At 46.8% G+C, this 17,786-nt stretch overlaps 1 protein-coding gene across 2 annotated transcripts in view; it reads right to left on the bottom strand.

Annotated features, from left to right (window-relative positions):
* Positions 1–274: 274 nt before the first annotated feature.
* LOC142465111 (protein-glutamine gamma-glutamyltransferase K-like) overlaps positions 275–17,786 on the bottom strand; it is a 46,377-nt gene continuing 28,865 nt past the window's right edge. For both annotated transcript variants that reach the window (XM_075569036.1, XM_075569037.1), the window contains exons 10-15: positions 17,321–17,409; positions 9,060–9,213; positions 5,972–6,256; positions 2,970–3,130; positions 2,607–2,743; positions 275–1,610 (exon numbers count right to left, since the gene is read on the bottom strand). In XM_075569036.1, coding sequence (XP_075425151.1) covers positions 1,466–1,610; positions 2,607–2,743; positions 2,970–3,130; positions 5,972–6,256; positions 9,060–9,213; positions 17,321–17,409 — 971 coding nt within the window. In that variant the 3' untranslated portion in view covers positions 275–1,465. The remainder of the gene's footprint in view (positions 1,611–2,606; positions 2,744–2,969; positions 3,131–5,971; positions 6,257–9,059; positions 9,214–17,320; positions 17,410–17,786) is intronic.

Genomic DNA, 17,786 nt, shown 5'->3' with positions numbered 1-17,786 from the left:
GTGATAGTCCCTAATACCGCCCTATATACCACACTGCCTCTAATACCTCCCTATATACCACACGGCCTCTAATAACGCCTTATATATCACACTGCCCCAAATACCTCCCTATATATCACACTGTCTCTAATACCTCCCTATATACCACAATGCCTCTAATACCTCCCTATTTACCATACTGCCCTATAGATCACGTTACTCTCTATATACACCCTTTAAACCACACTGCTCCTATATACCCCGTTGTATAAAAACACAGACCATGCAGAAAGTATTTGTTGAATAATATAAAATATTTATTGAAACAAACAATAAAATATATTTATTTCTGAGAATTAAAGTTAATAAAAAGTGGACACATACATTCAGTGCTTAATCTGATCACAGTCTGTGTGGCTGACAATCCCAGAGTATCTATAGCAGGGTCTGGCTCGGGATACACTGGGTCTGCTACGAGCTCCTCATTGTAAGGGATCCTTCGTAAATAGGGGTCTCATATTAACCTCCGTTTGTCAATATAAGGGGGTATCATATTAACCTCCTTCTGTCATTATAAGGGGGTATCATATTAACCACCTTCTAAAATTATAAGGGGTCCTTCATAAATAAATCCCTCTGTCATTATAAGGGGGTCTCATATTAACCTACCTCTTCATTAGGGGGTCTCTCATATTAACCTCCCTTGGTAATCAGCAGGACAGACAGACAAAAATAGAGAGATGAGCGCAGGACAGACAGAAGCATAGAGATGAGAGCAGGACAGACAGAAGCAGAGAGATGAGAGCAGGAAAGACAGACAGAAGCAGAGAGATGAGAACAGGACAGACAGACAGAAGCAGAGAGATGAGAACAGGACAGACAGACAGAAGCATAGAGATGAGAGCAGGACAGACAGAAGCAGAGAGATGAAAGCATGACAGACAGAAGTAGGGGGACAATGCAAATGAGTGAAACAGTTTTTCCAATGAGTGAGACTGCTCAAATGAGTGAGACTACCCCTCCCAATGAGTGAGACTACCCCTCCCAATGAGTGAGACTGCCCCTCCCAATTAGTGAGACTGCCCCTCCCAATGAGTGAGACTACCCCTCCCAATGAGTGAGACTGACCCACCCCTGCCCCAACCTTTTATTCAGTGAGAAATCTCTCCTAGAAATTAAACTCATTTTTATTAACGAGACTTAGTCCTAATGAGAGACGTGTGGCTGAGCATAACGTCATATTAATCTGACAGATGTTATGTAGGTCAATATGATGTCATATAGATTGGTGTGAAGTCATATTGATCCATGTGATGTCATATTTGTCAGTTGGATGTCATAGAATATTAAACCCTGGTTTGTCCTGAAGGGGAATATTCCGCATCCAGATAGGATTTCAGTGTGTGCGGTCATCATTGTGTGCCAGTGACATCCAATAATACTGAATGAGTAATGCGGGATGGCTCTAGATTGGCTCTAGATTAGCTCAAGAGTCGCGCACGATGATCTCGGTGACCCCGTGCACTTGGCTCAGCTCGTTACTCTCCAGACTGGCGATCAGTTGACGAGGACCTGGCCGTCGAGGGGTGAAGCGCTCTGTGATAGAGACTGACTTCAGGGGACCAATGTCTCTGCAAGGGAGAGAGAGGGATTGTGAGAGACATAGAGATACAAGACCAGAGACAGACACAATCCATCCCAAACACAGGCTCAAAGATCAACACTACTATCCCAAAAACAGCTCACGACAACCCAGAGTAACAACAGACAACACAACTACTGCACTACACACCACAGGAATAGTACTAATCATTGGTTCAATCAATAAGTACCCGAACAGAAGCGATAATTCTCAGGGAAACAGTGACCACCAAACTCAGCATGGAAACATACTGAGAACATCGTTACTCAGAGAACAACACCACCATCTCACTACAAAGATAATCATGTCTATTCTGCTACTCAGAAGAGCTGTCCCAAATCCCCCCATCCACCACATCAACCCAGAGCTGGCCCGAAGAGGCTCATCTCTCCCATGTCCACCTCGTTAAAGCCCCAACATCTGTATGACCCTGTGCACCTAGCTCTGCATGCCTCATTAACTACCCAACATCTGTATGACTCTGTACACCTAGCTCTGCATGACTTGTTACCTACCCAACATCTGTATGACCCCTTTCACCTAGCTCTGCATGCCTCGTTAACTACCCAACATCTGTATGACCATGTGCACCTAGTTCTGCATGACACATGTGAGTGATTATACAGTATGTGTGAGAGATTATATGTGTGATAGATTATATGTGAGGGAGAGAGATTATATGTGAGGGAGAGAGATTATATGTGTGAGAGAGATTATATGTGTGAGAGAGATTATATGTGTGAGAGAGAGATTATACTGTATGTGAGAGATTATATATGTGAGAGAGATTTTATGTGAGAGAGAGATTATATGTGTGAGAGAGAGATTATACTGTATGTGAGAGAGATTTTATGTGTGAGAGAGAGATTATATATGTGAGAGAGAGATTATATATGTGAGAGAGAGATTATATGTGAGAGAGAGCTAGGAGGTGTGAGAGATAGGGTGGAGTTTAAAGTCACATAGACAATATATGGTCACTTACCCGACTTGTACGACCTTTGGCCTTTGCAGACCAGGACCCTCCACATGGAAGGCTGCATTGTGCAGCGTTGTCTGCAGCGGGTTCTGGAATAAAATCTCTGCCACAATCTGCTGTCCGACAATAGCGTCCCCGAGCACCTGTAACACAAGACACACAATGTCACAACACAATCTCACTGTGCAACTGTAACACCAAGACACACAATGTCACAACCCAATATTCCGTGCACCTGTAACACAAGGACAGACATTGTCACAACACAATCTCCCCTTACACCTGTAACACAAGGACACACAATGTCAACACAATCTCCCCATGCACTTGTAACACACACAATTGCATGCACCCAGTCACACACGCTACCTTGATGATCAGATCTGGGGTCCGTGTTCTAAACGTGTGCTGTTTGGCAACTTTCTGCCCCGTCTCTCGCACGGTTCCGGAGACAGTGAGTATCATCGCTCCCTGATCCACGACCTGCGACTGGTACTCCGAGTACCTCACCAACATCCCCACCGCCTTATCTGTATCAGGGAGAGACACGGACATGAGAAACAGGGTGAGAGACACGGGGTGAGAGACACGGGGTGAGAGACACAGGGTGGGAGACACAGGGTGAGAGAGACACAGGGAGAGAGAGACTGTAAGTATCATCGCTCCCTGATCCACGACATGCACCTGGTACTCTGAGTACCTCATCAACATCCCCACCGCCTTATCTATATCAGGGAGAGAAACGGACATGAGAAACAGAGTGAGAGACACAGGGTGAGAGACACGGGGTGAGAGACATGGGGTGAGAGAGACACAGGGAGAGAGACTGTAAGAATCATCGCTCCCTGATCCACGACATGCACCTGGTACTCTGAGTACCTCACCACATCGCCACCGCCTTATGTATATCAGATAAACGGGGATCGAGGGAGACAAGGGGATCGATGGAGACACAGGGATCGATGGAGACACGGGGAGAGAAGGAGACACGGGGAGAGAGGGAGACACTGGGAGCGAGGGAGACACGGGGAGCGAGGGAGACATGGGGAGAGAGGGAGACACGGGGAGAGAAGGAGACACGGGGAGAGAGGGAGACACGGGGAGTGAGGGAGACACGGGGAGAGAGGGAGACACGGGGAGAGAGGGAGACACGGGGAACGAGGGAGACACGGGGAGTGAGGGAGACACGGGGAGAGAGGGAGACACGGGGAACGAGGGAGACACGGGGAGTGAGGGAGACACGGGGAGAGGGAGACACGGGGAAAGGGAGACGGAGCGAAGGAGACACGGGGAGCGAAGGAGACACGGGGAGCGAGGGAGACACGGGGAGGGAGACACGGGGAGGGTGACACGGGGAGAGAGGGTGACACGGGGCGCGAGGGAGACACGGGGCACGAGGGAGACATGGGGAGTGAGGGAGACACGGAGAGCGAGGGAGACACGGGGAGAGGGAGACACGGGGAGCGAGGGAGACACGGGGAGCGAGGGAGACACGGGGAGCGAGGGAGACACGGGGAGCGAGGGAGACACGGGGAGCGAGGGAGACACGGGGAGAGAAGGAGACACGGGGAGCGAGGGAGACACGGGGAGAGAGGGAGAGAGGGAGACACGGGGAGAGAGGGAGACACGGGGAGAGAGGAGACATGGGGAGAGGGAGACACGGGGAGAGAGGGAGACACGGGGAGAGAGGGAGACACGGGGAGTGAGAGAGACACGGGGAGAGAGGGAGACACGGGGAAAGAGGGAGACGGGGAGCGAAGGAGACATGGGGAGCGAGGGAGACACAGGGAGGGAGACACGGGAAGAGAGGGTGACACGGGGAGAGAGGGTGACACGGGGCGCGAGGGAGACACGGGGCGCGAGGGAGACACGGGGAGCGAGGGAGACACGGGGAGCGAGGGAGACACGGGGAGAGAGAGACTCGGGGAGCGAGGGAGACACGGGAGCGAGGGAGACACGGGGAGCGAGGGAGACACGGGTGGAGAAGGAGACACGGGGAGTGAGGGAGACACGGGGAGAGAGGGAGACACGGGGAGAGAAGGAGACACGGGGAGAGAGGGAGACACGGGGAGCGAGGGAGACACGGGGAGAGAGGGAGACACGGGGAGCGAGGGAGACACGGGGAGCGAGGGAGACACGGGGAGAGAGGGAGACACGGGGAGAGAGGGAGACACGGGGAGCGAGGGAGAGAGGGGGAGACACGGAGAGGGAGGGAGACACGGGGAGAGAGGGAGACACGGGGAGAGAGGGAGACAGGGGGAGCGAGGGAGACACGGGGAGCGAGGGAGACACGGGGAGAGAGGGAGACATGGGGAGCGAGGGAGACACGGGGAGCGAGGGAGACACGGGGAGCGAGGGAGACACGGGGAGAGAAGGAGACACGGGGAGCGAGGGAGACACGGGGAGAGAGGGAGACACGGGGAGAGAGGGAGACACGGGGAGAGAGGGAGACACGGGGAGAGAGGAGACATGGGGAGAGAGGGAGACACGGGGAGAGAGGGAGACACGGGGAGAGAGGGAGACACGGGGAGAAAGGGAGACAAGGGGAGAGAGGGAGACACGGGGAGTGAGAGAGACACGGGGAGAGAGGGAGACACGGGGAAAGAGGGAGACGGGGAGCGAAGGAGACATGGGGAGCGAGGGAGACACAGGGAGGGAGACACGGGAAGAGAGGGTGACACGGGGAGAGAGGGTGACACGGGGCGCGAGGGAGACACGGGGCGCGAGGGAGACACGGGGAGCGAGGGAGACACGGGGAGAGAGAGACACGGGGAGCGAGGGAGACACGGGAGCGAGGGAGACACGGGGAGCGAGGGAGACACGGGTGGAGAAGGAGACACGGGGAGTGAGGGAGACACGGGGAGAGAGGGAGACACGGGGAGAGAAGGAGACACGGGGAGAGAGGGAGACACGGGGAGCGAGGGAGACACGGGGAGAGAGGGAGACACGGGGAGCGAGGGAGACACGGGGAGCGAGGGAGACACGGGGAGAGAGGGAGACACGGGGAGAGAGGGAGACACGGGGAGCGAGGGAGAGAGGGGGAGACACGGAGAGGGAGGGAGACACAGGGAGAGAGGGAGACACGGGGAGAGAGGGAGACACGGGGAGCGAGGGAGACACGGGGAGCGAGGGAGACACGGGGAGAGAGGGAGACACAGGGAGACATGGGGAGCAAGGGAGACACGGGGAGCGAGGGAGACATGGGGAGCGAGGGAGACACAGGGAAATCAGAATGCAAGAATCTAAATAACAAGTCGCTGTATGTGTACAAATGCCAGCACGCAGTGTGTTTATAGGTGACAGCCCACTGTATGTACATGGGTGACAGCCCGCAGTATGCACACACACATACATAAATATATATCTCTTACTCTCCCCCGGGTTCAGCAACACCTCGCAGGTCTCCTCCTTGAACGAGTCTTTGCAGACCCCGTTATAAAACATGGCCGCCACGCACATGGACAGAGATACGGAGCGCCGGCTGTTGCTGCCATTCTTCACTGTCACACGCACGTTGATGTCACTGCCCATGATGACACCATCCTGTGACTCGATGCCCAGTGAGATGTCACTAGTTTCTGCCGGCTCCGCCACCGCCAGCGTCTTGTTACCATACTGTGCGGCCGTGCGGACCGCGTTACGCTCCTCTGCTGAGCCTGGGAGCGGGGGGGGAACAAAGTGTTACACAGAAGCGTGACGCGGTGTGGCCGTGTGACAGCGTGACAGTGTGACACAGTGACAGTGTGACAATGCAACACAGACTTGTAGTGTGACACGGAGTAACACCCTCATGGTTTATGTACAGGTAGGTAATGTCCTTCCTTGTGTGTGTATAATTTTGCATAGTTATGTATAGAGTTACCATCGGGGTACTTATACAGGCAGGTTATATCCTCTCTTGCGTGTGTATAGCAGTGTATAGTGTTATTACCCTCGGGGTACTTGTACAGGTAGGTTATATCCTCCCTTGTGTGTGTATAGCAGTGTATAGTGTTATTACCCTCACGGTACTTGTACAGGTAGGTTATATCCTCCCTTGCGTGTGTATAGCAGTGTATAGTGTTATTACCCTCGGGGTACTTGTACAGGTAGGTTATATCCTCCCTTGCGTGTGTATAGCAGTGTATAGTGTTATTACCCTCGGGGTACTTGTACAGGTAGGTTATATCCTCCCTTGCGTGTGTATAGCAGTGTATAGTGTTATTACCCTCGGGGTACTTGTAGAGGTAGGTTATATCCTCCCTTGTGTGTGTATAGCAGTGTATAGTGTTATTACCCTCGGGGTACTTGTACAGGTAGGTTATATCCTCCCTTGCGTGTGTATAGCAGTGTATAGTGTTATTACCCTCGGGGTACTTATACAGGTAGGTTATATCCTCCCTTGCGTGTGTATAGCAGTGTATAGTGTTATTACCCTCTGGGTACTTGTACAGGCAGATTATATCCTCCCTTGTGTGTGTATAATACTATATAGTGTTATTACACTCGAGGTACTTATACAGATAGGTTGCAGCCTCCCCTGTGTGTGTATAGCAGTGTATAGTGTTATTACCCTCAGGGCACTTGTACAGGTAGGTTATATCCTCCCTTGTGTGTGTATAATACTATATAGTGTTATTACCCTCTGGGTACTTATACAGGTAGGTTATATCCTCCCTTGTGTGTGTATAGCAGTGTATAGTGTTATTACCCTAGGGGTACTTATACAGGTACGCTATATCCTCTCTTGCGTGTGTATAGCAGTGTATAGTGTTATTACCCTCGGGGTACTTGTACAGGTAGGTTATATCCTCCCTTGCGTGTGTATAGCAGTGTAGAGTGTTATTAACCTCTGGGTACTTGTGCAGGTAGGTTATATCCTCCCTTGTGTGTGTATAATACTATATAGTGTTATTACACTCGAGGTACTTATACAGGTAGGTTGTATCCTCCCTTGTGTGTGTATAGCAGTGTATAGTGTTATTACCCTCGGGGTACTTGTACAGGTAGGTTAAATCCTCTCGCGTGTATAGCAGTGTATAGAGTTATTACCCTCTGGGTACTTGTACAGGTAGGTTATATCCTCTCTTGTGTGTGTATAGCAGTGTATAATGTTACTACCCTCTGGGTACTTGTACAGGTAGGTTATATCCTCTCTTGCGTGTGTATAGTGTTATTACCCTCTGGGTACTTATACAGGCAGGTTATATCCTCCCTTGTGTGTGTATAGCAGTGTATAGTGTTATTACCCTCGGGGTACTTATACAGGTACGCTATATCCTCTCTTGCGTGTGTATAGCAGTGTATAGTGTTATTACCCTCGGGGTACTTGTACAGGTAGGTTATATCCTCCCTTGTGTGTGTATAGCAGTGTATAGTGTTATTACCCTCGGGGTACTTGTACAGGTAGGTTATATCCTCCCTTGTGTGTGTATAGCAGTGTATAGTGTTATTACCCTCTGGGTACTTGTTCAGGTAGGTTATATCCTCCCTTGCGTGTGTATAGCAGTGTATAGTGTTATTACCCTCGGGGTACTTGTAGAGGTAGGTTATATCCTCCCTTGCGTGTGTATAGCAGTGTATAGTGTTATTACCCTCTGGGTACTTGTGCAGGTAGGTTATATCCTCCCTTGTGTGTGTATAATACTATATAGTGTTATTACACTCGAGGTACTTATACAGGTAGGTTGTATCCTCCCTTGTGTGTGTATAGCAGTGTATAGTGTTATTACCCTCGGGGTACTTGTACAGGTAGGTTAAATCCTCTCGCGTGTATAGCAGTGTATAGTGTTATTACCCTCTGGGTACTTGTACAGGTAGGTTATATCCTCCCTTGTGTGTGTATAGCAGTGTATAGTGTTATTACCCTCGGGGTACTTGTACAGGTAAGTTATATCCTCCCTTGTGTGTGTATAGCAGTGTATAGTGTTATTACCCTCTGGGTACTTGTACAGGTAGGTTATATCCTCCCTTGCGTGTGTATAGCAGTGTATAGTGATATTACCCTCGGGATACTTGTACAGGTAGGTTATAACCCTTGCGTGTGTATAGCAGTGTATAGTGTTATTACCCTCTGGGTACTTATACAGGCAGGTTATATCCTCCCTTGTGTGTGTATAATACTATATAGTGTTATTACGCTCGAGGTACTTATACAGGTAGGTTGTATCCTCCCTTGTGTGTGTATAGCAGTGTATAGTGTTATTACCCTCGGGGTACTTGTACGGGTAGGTTAAATCCTCTCGCGTGTATAGCAGTGTATAGTGTTATTACCCTCTGGGTACTTGTACAGGTAGGTTATATCCTCTCTTGTGTGTGTATAGCAGTGTATAGTGTTATTACCCTCTGGGTACTTATACAGGCAGGTTATATCCTCCCTTGCGTGTGTATAGCAGTGTATAGTGTTATTACCCTCAGGGGACTTATACAGGCAGGTTATATCCTCCCTTGTGTGTGTATAGCAGTGTATAGTGTTATTACCCTCGGGGTACTTGTACAGGTAGGTTATATCCTCTCTTGCGTATGACCCCACGGCCTTTGTGCTGATACAATGTCCGACCGCACGCTCCTCCACGTGGACTTTCTTGAACTGCCCGTTCGGCAGCCGCTGGTAGAAAACTTTGTCACTGTTCACCTGTGTGACACAACTCAACAATAAGTATCACAACCATACCACACAACAGAGTAACACAACCACACAAAACGAAGTAACAGAATAAATGAACACAATAACAAAACAATAGACTAACAACCACTCACATGTGTCTCCTTTCCAGCGGATTTGTGGCGTAATGAAGTGTTTCCGTGGTGTGTATGTTTCAGGGAGGGTGTTACCGCGGTGTGTATTTTGGGGGGTGTCACCACGGTGCCTGTGTTTTGGGGGGGTGTTACCACAGTGTGCGTGTTTTGGGAGGTGTTATCGCGGTGTGTGTTTTTTTTGGGGGGGGGGGGTGTTACCGCAGTGTATGTGTGTTTTGGGGGTGTTAACGTGGTGTGTGTTTTGGGGGCAGGGTTACTGTGGTCTGTGTGCTTTGGGGGGTGTTACTCCGGTGTGTGTATGTGTTGGGAGGGTGTTATGACAGTGTGTGTGTTTTTGGGGGGGGGGGTTCCACAGTGTGTGTGTTTTGGGGAGCGTTACCATGGTGTGTGTGTTTTGTGGGGTGTTACTGCGCGTGTGTGTGTTTTGGGGGGTGTTACCGGGGTGTGTGTTTTGGAGGGTGTTACCATGGTGTGTGTGTGTGTTTTGGGGGGCGTTACCGTGGTGTGTGTGTTTTGTGGTTGTTATCGCAGTGGGTGGGTGTGTTTTGGGGGGCGTTACCATGGTGTGTGTCTTTTGGGGTTGTTACCGCAGTGTGTGTGTGTGTTTTGGGGGGCGTTACCGTGGTGTGTGTGTGTTTTGGGGTTGTTACCACGGTGTGTGTGTGTGTTTTGGGGGGCGTTACCGTGGTGTGTGTTTTGGGGTTGTTACCACGGTGTGTGTGTGTTTTGGGGGGCGTTACCGTGGTGTGTGTGTTTTGGGGTTGTTACCACGGTGTGTGTGTGGATTTTGGGGGGCGTTACCGTGGTGTGTGTGTTTTGGGGTTGTTACCACGGTGTGTGTGTGGATTTTGGGGGGCGTTACCGTGGTGTGTCTGTTATGGGGACTGGAATGTTTAGAGGAACTCCTCCGTCCCTTTTTCTCTTCCAATATTACAATCACAACTATAGAGTAGCACAACCACTCAGCAGAGTAACACAACTACGCAACATAGAGTGACAATCACACAGCACAATAGAATAAGGGCAGTTATATAGTGCCCCGCGCTACTTCCGCCGTGCGCGGGGGGCACTTATAATTGGCTGTGGTTAGTCAGTGGTGAGCGTGGAACCGGACGACAGGGGACAAGATGGGGAAAAGAATGATTTTGCGCTGCTACCGGCTCTGTAATGTATGTATGTGTGTGTGTGTGTGTGTGTGTGTGTGTGTGTGTGTGTGTGTGTGTGTGTGTGTATGTATAAATACGTGTATGTATATGTGTGTGTGTGTATGTATGAATGCGTGTATGTATGTGTGTGTGTGTGTGTGTGTGTGTGTGTGTGTGTGTGTGTGTGTGTGTGTGTGTGTGTGTGTGTGTGTATATATAAATACGTGTATGTATATGTGTGTGTGTGTATGTATGAATGCGTGTATGTATGTGTGTGTGTGTGTGTGTGTGTGTGTGTGTGTGTGTGTGTCAAAGTTAAATAAAAAATATTTTTATTGTGCTACATATTATTTTTACATTTATTTAATACATTATTAACTCACACAATCTATACACACACATACACACACACACACACACACACACACATACACACACACACACACACACACACAGTACCTTCGCTCACAGCATACACAAAAAAAGCGTGCGTCATGTGCACGCGCGTTCACACAGGCGCGCGCGCCCGCACCTACTATAGAACAAGCCTAACATAACTACTATGGAAGAATGTACACGGAATACATTGGGATCAAGTTATTGCAGCACAAATAGAGAAGATAAATAGGTTATCTTTATAGGAATTCACTTATCGGGAGGCCTGCATACAGCTGCCCTGGCGCCCAAGTAGTGACCAGCCCCGGGGTTTGTGTGGGGGGTGGGCTGGCAGCCTGAGGAAGGGGTGTGATGGGCTGCTATACGCTATATAGTGTAAATCTTTAGGGTTTGAGAAGGATTTGGGACATGGAGAGTATGCAAGGCGTCTTTATTAATGAATACAAATATTGTATGGTATTCTAATTAACAATACTAATATTACCCCTCGGACTGCAAGGAGCCTGATTAACTCAGCAGTAGTATGCATTGAGTTTGTAATGTAGTTCATTAGTATTAATGGAGTATGTCATGTAATTCAGTAGTATTTATTGAGTATGTCCTTGCAGTTCAGTAGTGTTAATTTTGTATGTCATGCAGAACAGTGGTATTAATTGAGAATGTCATGTAATTCAGTAATATTTATTGAGTATGACCATGCTATAGTTTGTGCGAAAATTCCCCTCAAGTTCCAAAACCGGACAAAAAACAATTCAAAGACGCCCCAACATTATCAGTCTTCAAAATCCAACAACAAGAGACCAATTTCAAGAATCGCTTAGGGATAAAACAACACCAACTGCCCAAAAACCCAATTCAGTTGATGAAGCAGGGTCGCTCCTCCGACAAAAATTGCAAGAAAACAGAAATTGCAAATAACAACCACCCTCTTGCTACCCTGCTCGCCCGTGAAATTAAAAGGAATGCCAGGCAAGACAGAGAGGCTTGTTACAATCGTATAGCCGCTGAACTTGAAACTGCTCAAAAACACGGTGATTATAGAAAATTCTTCAGACGGCCAAAATTACTGCTGCAAATATTCAAACCCTGTCAGCCAATGCGTCAATGACAAAAACGGACATAAAATTACAGACGTGGAAGCTAGATTAGATAGGTGGTGCGAACATTTTGAAGAGCTGCTTAATCAACCCCCTCCTATCACAGGTGACATTGAAAATCCGAATATTCTTACTCATGTGCCATACAACATTTGCGACACCCCTCCAACCAAAATCGAATTCGCCGCAGTCATCAATAAACTTAAGAACAACGAAGCCCCAGGGGATGATGATCTGTGCGCTGAATTCTTCCAAGCTGGTGGAGTTCATGTTATTGGCGCTATGGAAGATGTTCTCTCACTCATTTGGGAAAAAGAACAAATCCCAAAAGAATGGGAAAGTGCGCTGCTGCTGCCCCTACACAAAAAAGGAGCAAGAAGTGATTGCAAAAGTTACCGCGGAATCTCCATGACCCACCTGGCGTATAAGATACTGGAAGCCATAATACTAAATCGCATAAAAGACGGACAGCAAAAAAGAACACGTGAAAATCAGGCCGGTTTTAGATCAGGAAGAGGATGTATTGACCAAATTAGGGCCTTACGATAGGTATTAGAGCTGCAACAAGAGTTCAGGCAACCAACTTACATAGCCTTCCTAGACTTCACTGCCGCCTTTGATAGCGTTCATAGAGGAGGCTTGTGGAACTTACTAAGACTGGATGGAATACCTAATAAATTATGTAGCATAATTTCAGCCCTTTACCGCCTCCACATCCTGCAAAATAAAAGCCTACAATGAGGAAATTCGCGAATTTACAATAAATTCCAGAGTTAGGCAAGGGGGCATTTTGTCACCAACTTTATTCAACATTGGAATCTATGCCGTCCTGACAAAAGCATTGCATAATCAGCCGGGAGGTGTGATCGTCTATCCAAATAACTTTGTACTGACTGATTTAACATTTGCTGACGACGTTGCTCTGATCGCAGACTCATTGGACTCGTTACAGGGCCTGGTGGACCGAGTGATAAACGAGGCCCGTAAACTAGGCCTAGTTTTGAGCAGTAGTAAATCCAAACTTTTAATGTGCTGCAACCACCTAGTTGACCCAACGATCCACATTCAAAATGAGCCCATCGAGACTGTAGACCACTTTACCTACCTTGGAAGCAATATTACCGGAAATGGAGACATCACATCAGAAATAAACGCTAGAATACAAAAGCTACACTTGCGTGGAGCTCACTTAAGAAACTTTGGGCCAGTATAGTCATGCGCTTAAGAAAAAGTCTGCATTTACAAAGCTGTTATTCTAACGACTTTATTATACGGTGGTGAAACCTGGCCGGTAAAGGGGACACACCAACATAAACTGGACTTATTCCAAAATCGGTGCCTGCGCCGACTAACAAAAACCAAATATACTGATACAGTAGGACGTCCAATGCTGAAATTCGCCGAAAATTTAACGTTTCCGAAAATGGGTCGGCCATTATAGAACATAGACGGTGGCGTTGGTTAGGCCACACATTGCGGATGCCGACACATAGAATTAAAAAAAAAACCCTAATGGCTGAACCTGGACCGACATGGAAACGACCGATGGCTGGCGTTAGGGTTACAACATTGAGATACTTTAAGCGAAAAGCGGAGTACCTGGTTATGCGCCCTTTTAACCTTAGCCGAAGAACATTTAATAAAGACTGGTTATACCACCTAACAACTCTAGCCCAAGACCGCAAACAATGGAGACAAATTTCCATGGAAGTCGCCTATACCCACCCTGGGTGAAGAGGCGGAAACAAAACAAAACAAAATGTCCTTGTAGTTCAGTAATGTTAATGTAGTATATCATGCAGTACAGTGGTATTAATTGAGTATGTCATGCAGTTCAGTAGTATTAATGGAGGGTATCATGCAGTATAGTAGTATTCATTGAATAAGTCATATACGTCATTAGTATTAATTGAGTATGTCATGTAGTGCAGTAGTATTAATCGAGTATCATGTAGGTTAGTATTAATGGAGTAGCTCATGCAGTTCAGTAGTATTAATTGAGTATGTCATGTAGTGCAGTAGTATTAATCGAGTATCATGTAGGTTAGTATTAATGGAGTAGCTCATGCAGTTCAGTAGTATTAATTGAGTATGTCATGTAATTCAGTAGCATTTATTGAGTATGTCCTTGTAGTTCAGTAGTGTTAATTTAGTATGTCATGAAGTACTGTACAGTGGTATTAATTGAGTATGTCATGCAGTTCAGCAATATTAATGGAGGGTGTCATGCAGTATAGTAGTAGTAATTGAATATATCCTGTAGTTCAGTAGTATTAATTCAGTATGTCATGTAGTTCAGTAGTATTAACTGAGTATCATGTAGGTTAGTATTAATGGAGTATCTCATGTAGTTTAGTATCATTAATTGAGTATCTCGTGTAGTTATTCATTTATCGATAAGGGTTATGATAATGGTGTGTTCAATGACGGAGAGAGATAGACTCGTCCATGAATGGATGAGGGGCATATTAAAAAAAAAAAACAATTATAATGTATCTTTTTATTTATAAGGTTAAAAAAAAACCCAACGAACTCCGTATATTCAATAAGAAAATAGAGGTGGCTTCAATATACAGACGTCGCCTCTGTGTCTCTGATACTCTGGGGCTGTACCTACCCCCAAGTGATTACTGTTTCTATTATTGAGCATAATTGCATACAGTACAAAGTAACAATAGGTTACAGATAGCACATGCAAGTGGCAAATGCTATACTTGGTCTCTGTGGCATTGGGGGTTGTAATTCTGAGCACAAGTCATATTGTGGGAGGAAGGAGAGGAGAGAGAGCAAGCAGGGGGAGGAGAGAGAGCAAGCAGGGAGAGGAGGGAGGAGAGAGAGGAGGGAGGCGAGAGCAAGGAGAGAGGAGGAGGGGAGGGGGAGAGAAGAGAGAGGAGGGAGGAGAGAGCAAGGAGAGAGGAGGGAGAGGAGGAGGGGTGGGGGAGAGAAGGGAGAGAAGAGGAAGGAGGGAGGAGGAGGAAGGACAAGAGGAGGAGAGGAGGAAGGACAAGAGGAGGGAGAGGAGGAAGGAGAGGAGGACGGATTCTGATGTAGATAGATCTCTGATAAAGGTTCCTACTGGCAGCCCCTAAATTCAGCCAGAGGCTTAACTTGTCTCCAAAGCTGCGGCTGTATGCCATCTATGGGGCAATTTTGGCAGTTAGAAAACACTTCAATATTTGTAATAATTAATTAATAAGGACGCCTTGCATACTCTTCATGTTCCAAATCCTTCTCAAACTACAGTATCTATATATATATATATATATATATATATATATATATATATATATATATATATATATATCTGCATTAGCTTATATGGGCTCCATGTAACAATGTTTTTTCGGGCAAAAGGTGGCACTGTGTGCTCATTTGCATGTCATTTCCCAGAATCCCTAGCTGCAGTGGAAACACTGTATGCTGGTTGATAATGGTGAAAGGCGGGTTGCAGACCTGCATAAGACATGTGAATGTGCTCACAAGTGATCTTTTTATTTGCTATACTGTGTATATATATTAATTTATTTGACGAAGTAAGTATGAATTTAGACTAGAGTAATGCAGTTAATGTGGTCAATTTAGATTTTGCAAACACTTTTGAATGTATGTATGTATGTTTGTATGTACATCTTTATTTATATAGCGCCATTAATGTACCTAGCGCTTCACGGCAGTAATACACGTGACATAATAATATAAATAACAAATAATACAAATAACACATAATGGGAATTAGCGCTTCAGACATACTGTACTGCGCCACACAAGAGGTTAGTGTACAAAATAAAGAAAATTGAAAATTGGTTGAAGGATAGACAACAGAGAGTTGTCATAAATGGAACTTTTTCCGGTTGGGGTACAGTCGTGAGTGGAGTACCTCAGGGATCGGTACTGGCACCCCTGTTTTTTAACTTGTTTATTAATGACCTTGAGGTTGGCATAGAGAGCAAAGTCTCCATCTTTGCTGATGACACTAAATTGTGTAAGGTAATAGAATCAGAACAGGATGTAATTTCTCTCCAGAAGGACTTGGAGAGACTGGAAACTCGGGCAGGAAAATGGTAGATAAGGTTTAATACAGATAAATGTAAGGTTATGCATTTTGGATACAAGAATAAACAGACAACTTACAAAATCAATGGGCATAAATTATCTGAATCCTTGATGGAGAAGGATTTAGGAGTGCTTGTAGACAGCAGGCTTAGCAATAGTGCCCAATGTCAGGCAGTAGCTGCAAAGGCAAACAGGATCTTATTTGTGCATTAAATGGGGAATGGATGGAAGGGGAGTAAGCATAATTATGCCCCTTTATAAAGCATTAGTAAGACCACACCTTGAATATGGAGTACAATTGTGGGCATCACTCCTTAGAAAATACATTATGGAACTAGACAGAGTGCAGAGAAGTGCCACCAAATTAATAAAAGGGATGGATAATCTGATTTACGAGGAGAGACTAGCTAAATTAGATTTGTTTGCATTAGAAAAGAGGCATCTAAGAGGGGATGTGATAACTATATACAAATATATTCGGGGACAATACAAGAAGCTTTCAAGGGAACTTTTCATCCCATGGACAGTACAAACTTAGATTGGAGGTTTTTTTTATAGCATGGGCAGTTAACATGTGGAATGTATTGTCCATGGAGACTGTGATGGTACAGTAGGTAGATAAAGGAGATATCTTTTTAGAAAGGAGAGGTACAGTATACAGGGATATACCAGATAAGTAAACATGGGAAGGATGTTGATCCAGGGATTAATCCGATTGCCAATTCTTGGAGTCAGGAAGGAATTTATTTTTCCCCTTATGAGATATTATTAAATGATCTTTCACTGGGGTTTTTTTTTTTTTGCACTAGATCAATATACTGTAAGTACAAATATAGGCGGAGAATCTCCATCAATTAAAATTAACATGGGTTGAACTTGATGGACATATGTCTCAACATATGTACTATGAAACACAACAGAGTAACACAACTACACAATGCAGAATACCAGCCACACAGCACAGTGTAACATAAACACACAACAGAGTAACACAACCATACAACACAGAATAACACAACCACACAATACTGGGAACATAACTACACAGAGCAGAGTAACACAACAACACAGCCTGGGGAATACAACTACACATGACAAAGTAACACAATCAAACAATGCAGAGTAGCAAAATCATACAAGACAGGGTGACACAATCCCACAATGCAGGGTAATAACTACCAAACGAAGAGTAACACAACAATAAAATACTGGACAAAACCACTACACAGGGCAGGTTAACTCAACCTGACAAGCACAGCTCATGCACACTCCTCACACACAGTCTAAGTACCTCAGCGAAGATGAAGGGTGTGTCGTGTTTTATATTCACCAATCCATTCTTAACAGCAAGGACAGGAGAAGGGCCACAGCAATATATACCTGAGAAAGAGAGGGGGAGAGAGTGAGAGAGGGAGTACTAGGGAGAGGGGGGGGGGGGAGAGGGACCAGGGGACCAGCCTCACTGATGCCCCCCTTTCTCCTGCCCCTGCTTTGATGCACCCCTTCCTCCTACCCCTCTGCTGGCCACTTCCTCTTTCCCCTCTGCTGCTTTCTCCCCTTCCTCCTGCCCCTCTGCTGCCCCCTTCCTTCTGCCCCTCTCCTTCCTCCTGCCACTCTGCTGCCCCCTTCCTCCTACCCCTCTGCTTCCCTCTCCCCTTCCTCCTGCCTCTCTGCTGGCCCTGTCCTCTTGCCCCCCTGCTGCCCATTCCCCTTCCTCCTGCCCCTCTTCTGCCCTCCTCCCCTTCCTCCTGCCCCTC

Source organism: Ascaphus truei, chromosome 13 (genome assembly GCF_040206685.1).
Source record: "Ascaphus truei isolate aAscTru1 chromosome 13, aAscTru1.hap1, whole genome shotgun sequence".
In the NCBI taxonomy this organism is placed as follows: Eukaryota; Metazoa; Chordata; class Amphibia; order Anura; family Ascaphidae; genus Ascaphus; species Ascaphus truei.
This window is presented reverse-complemented; position numbering and strand designations above follow the sequence as displayed.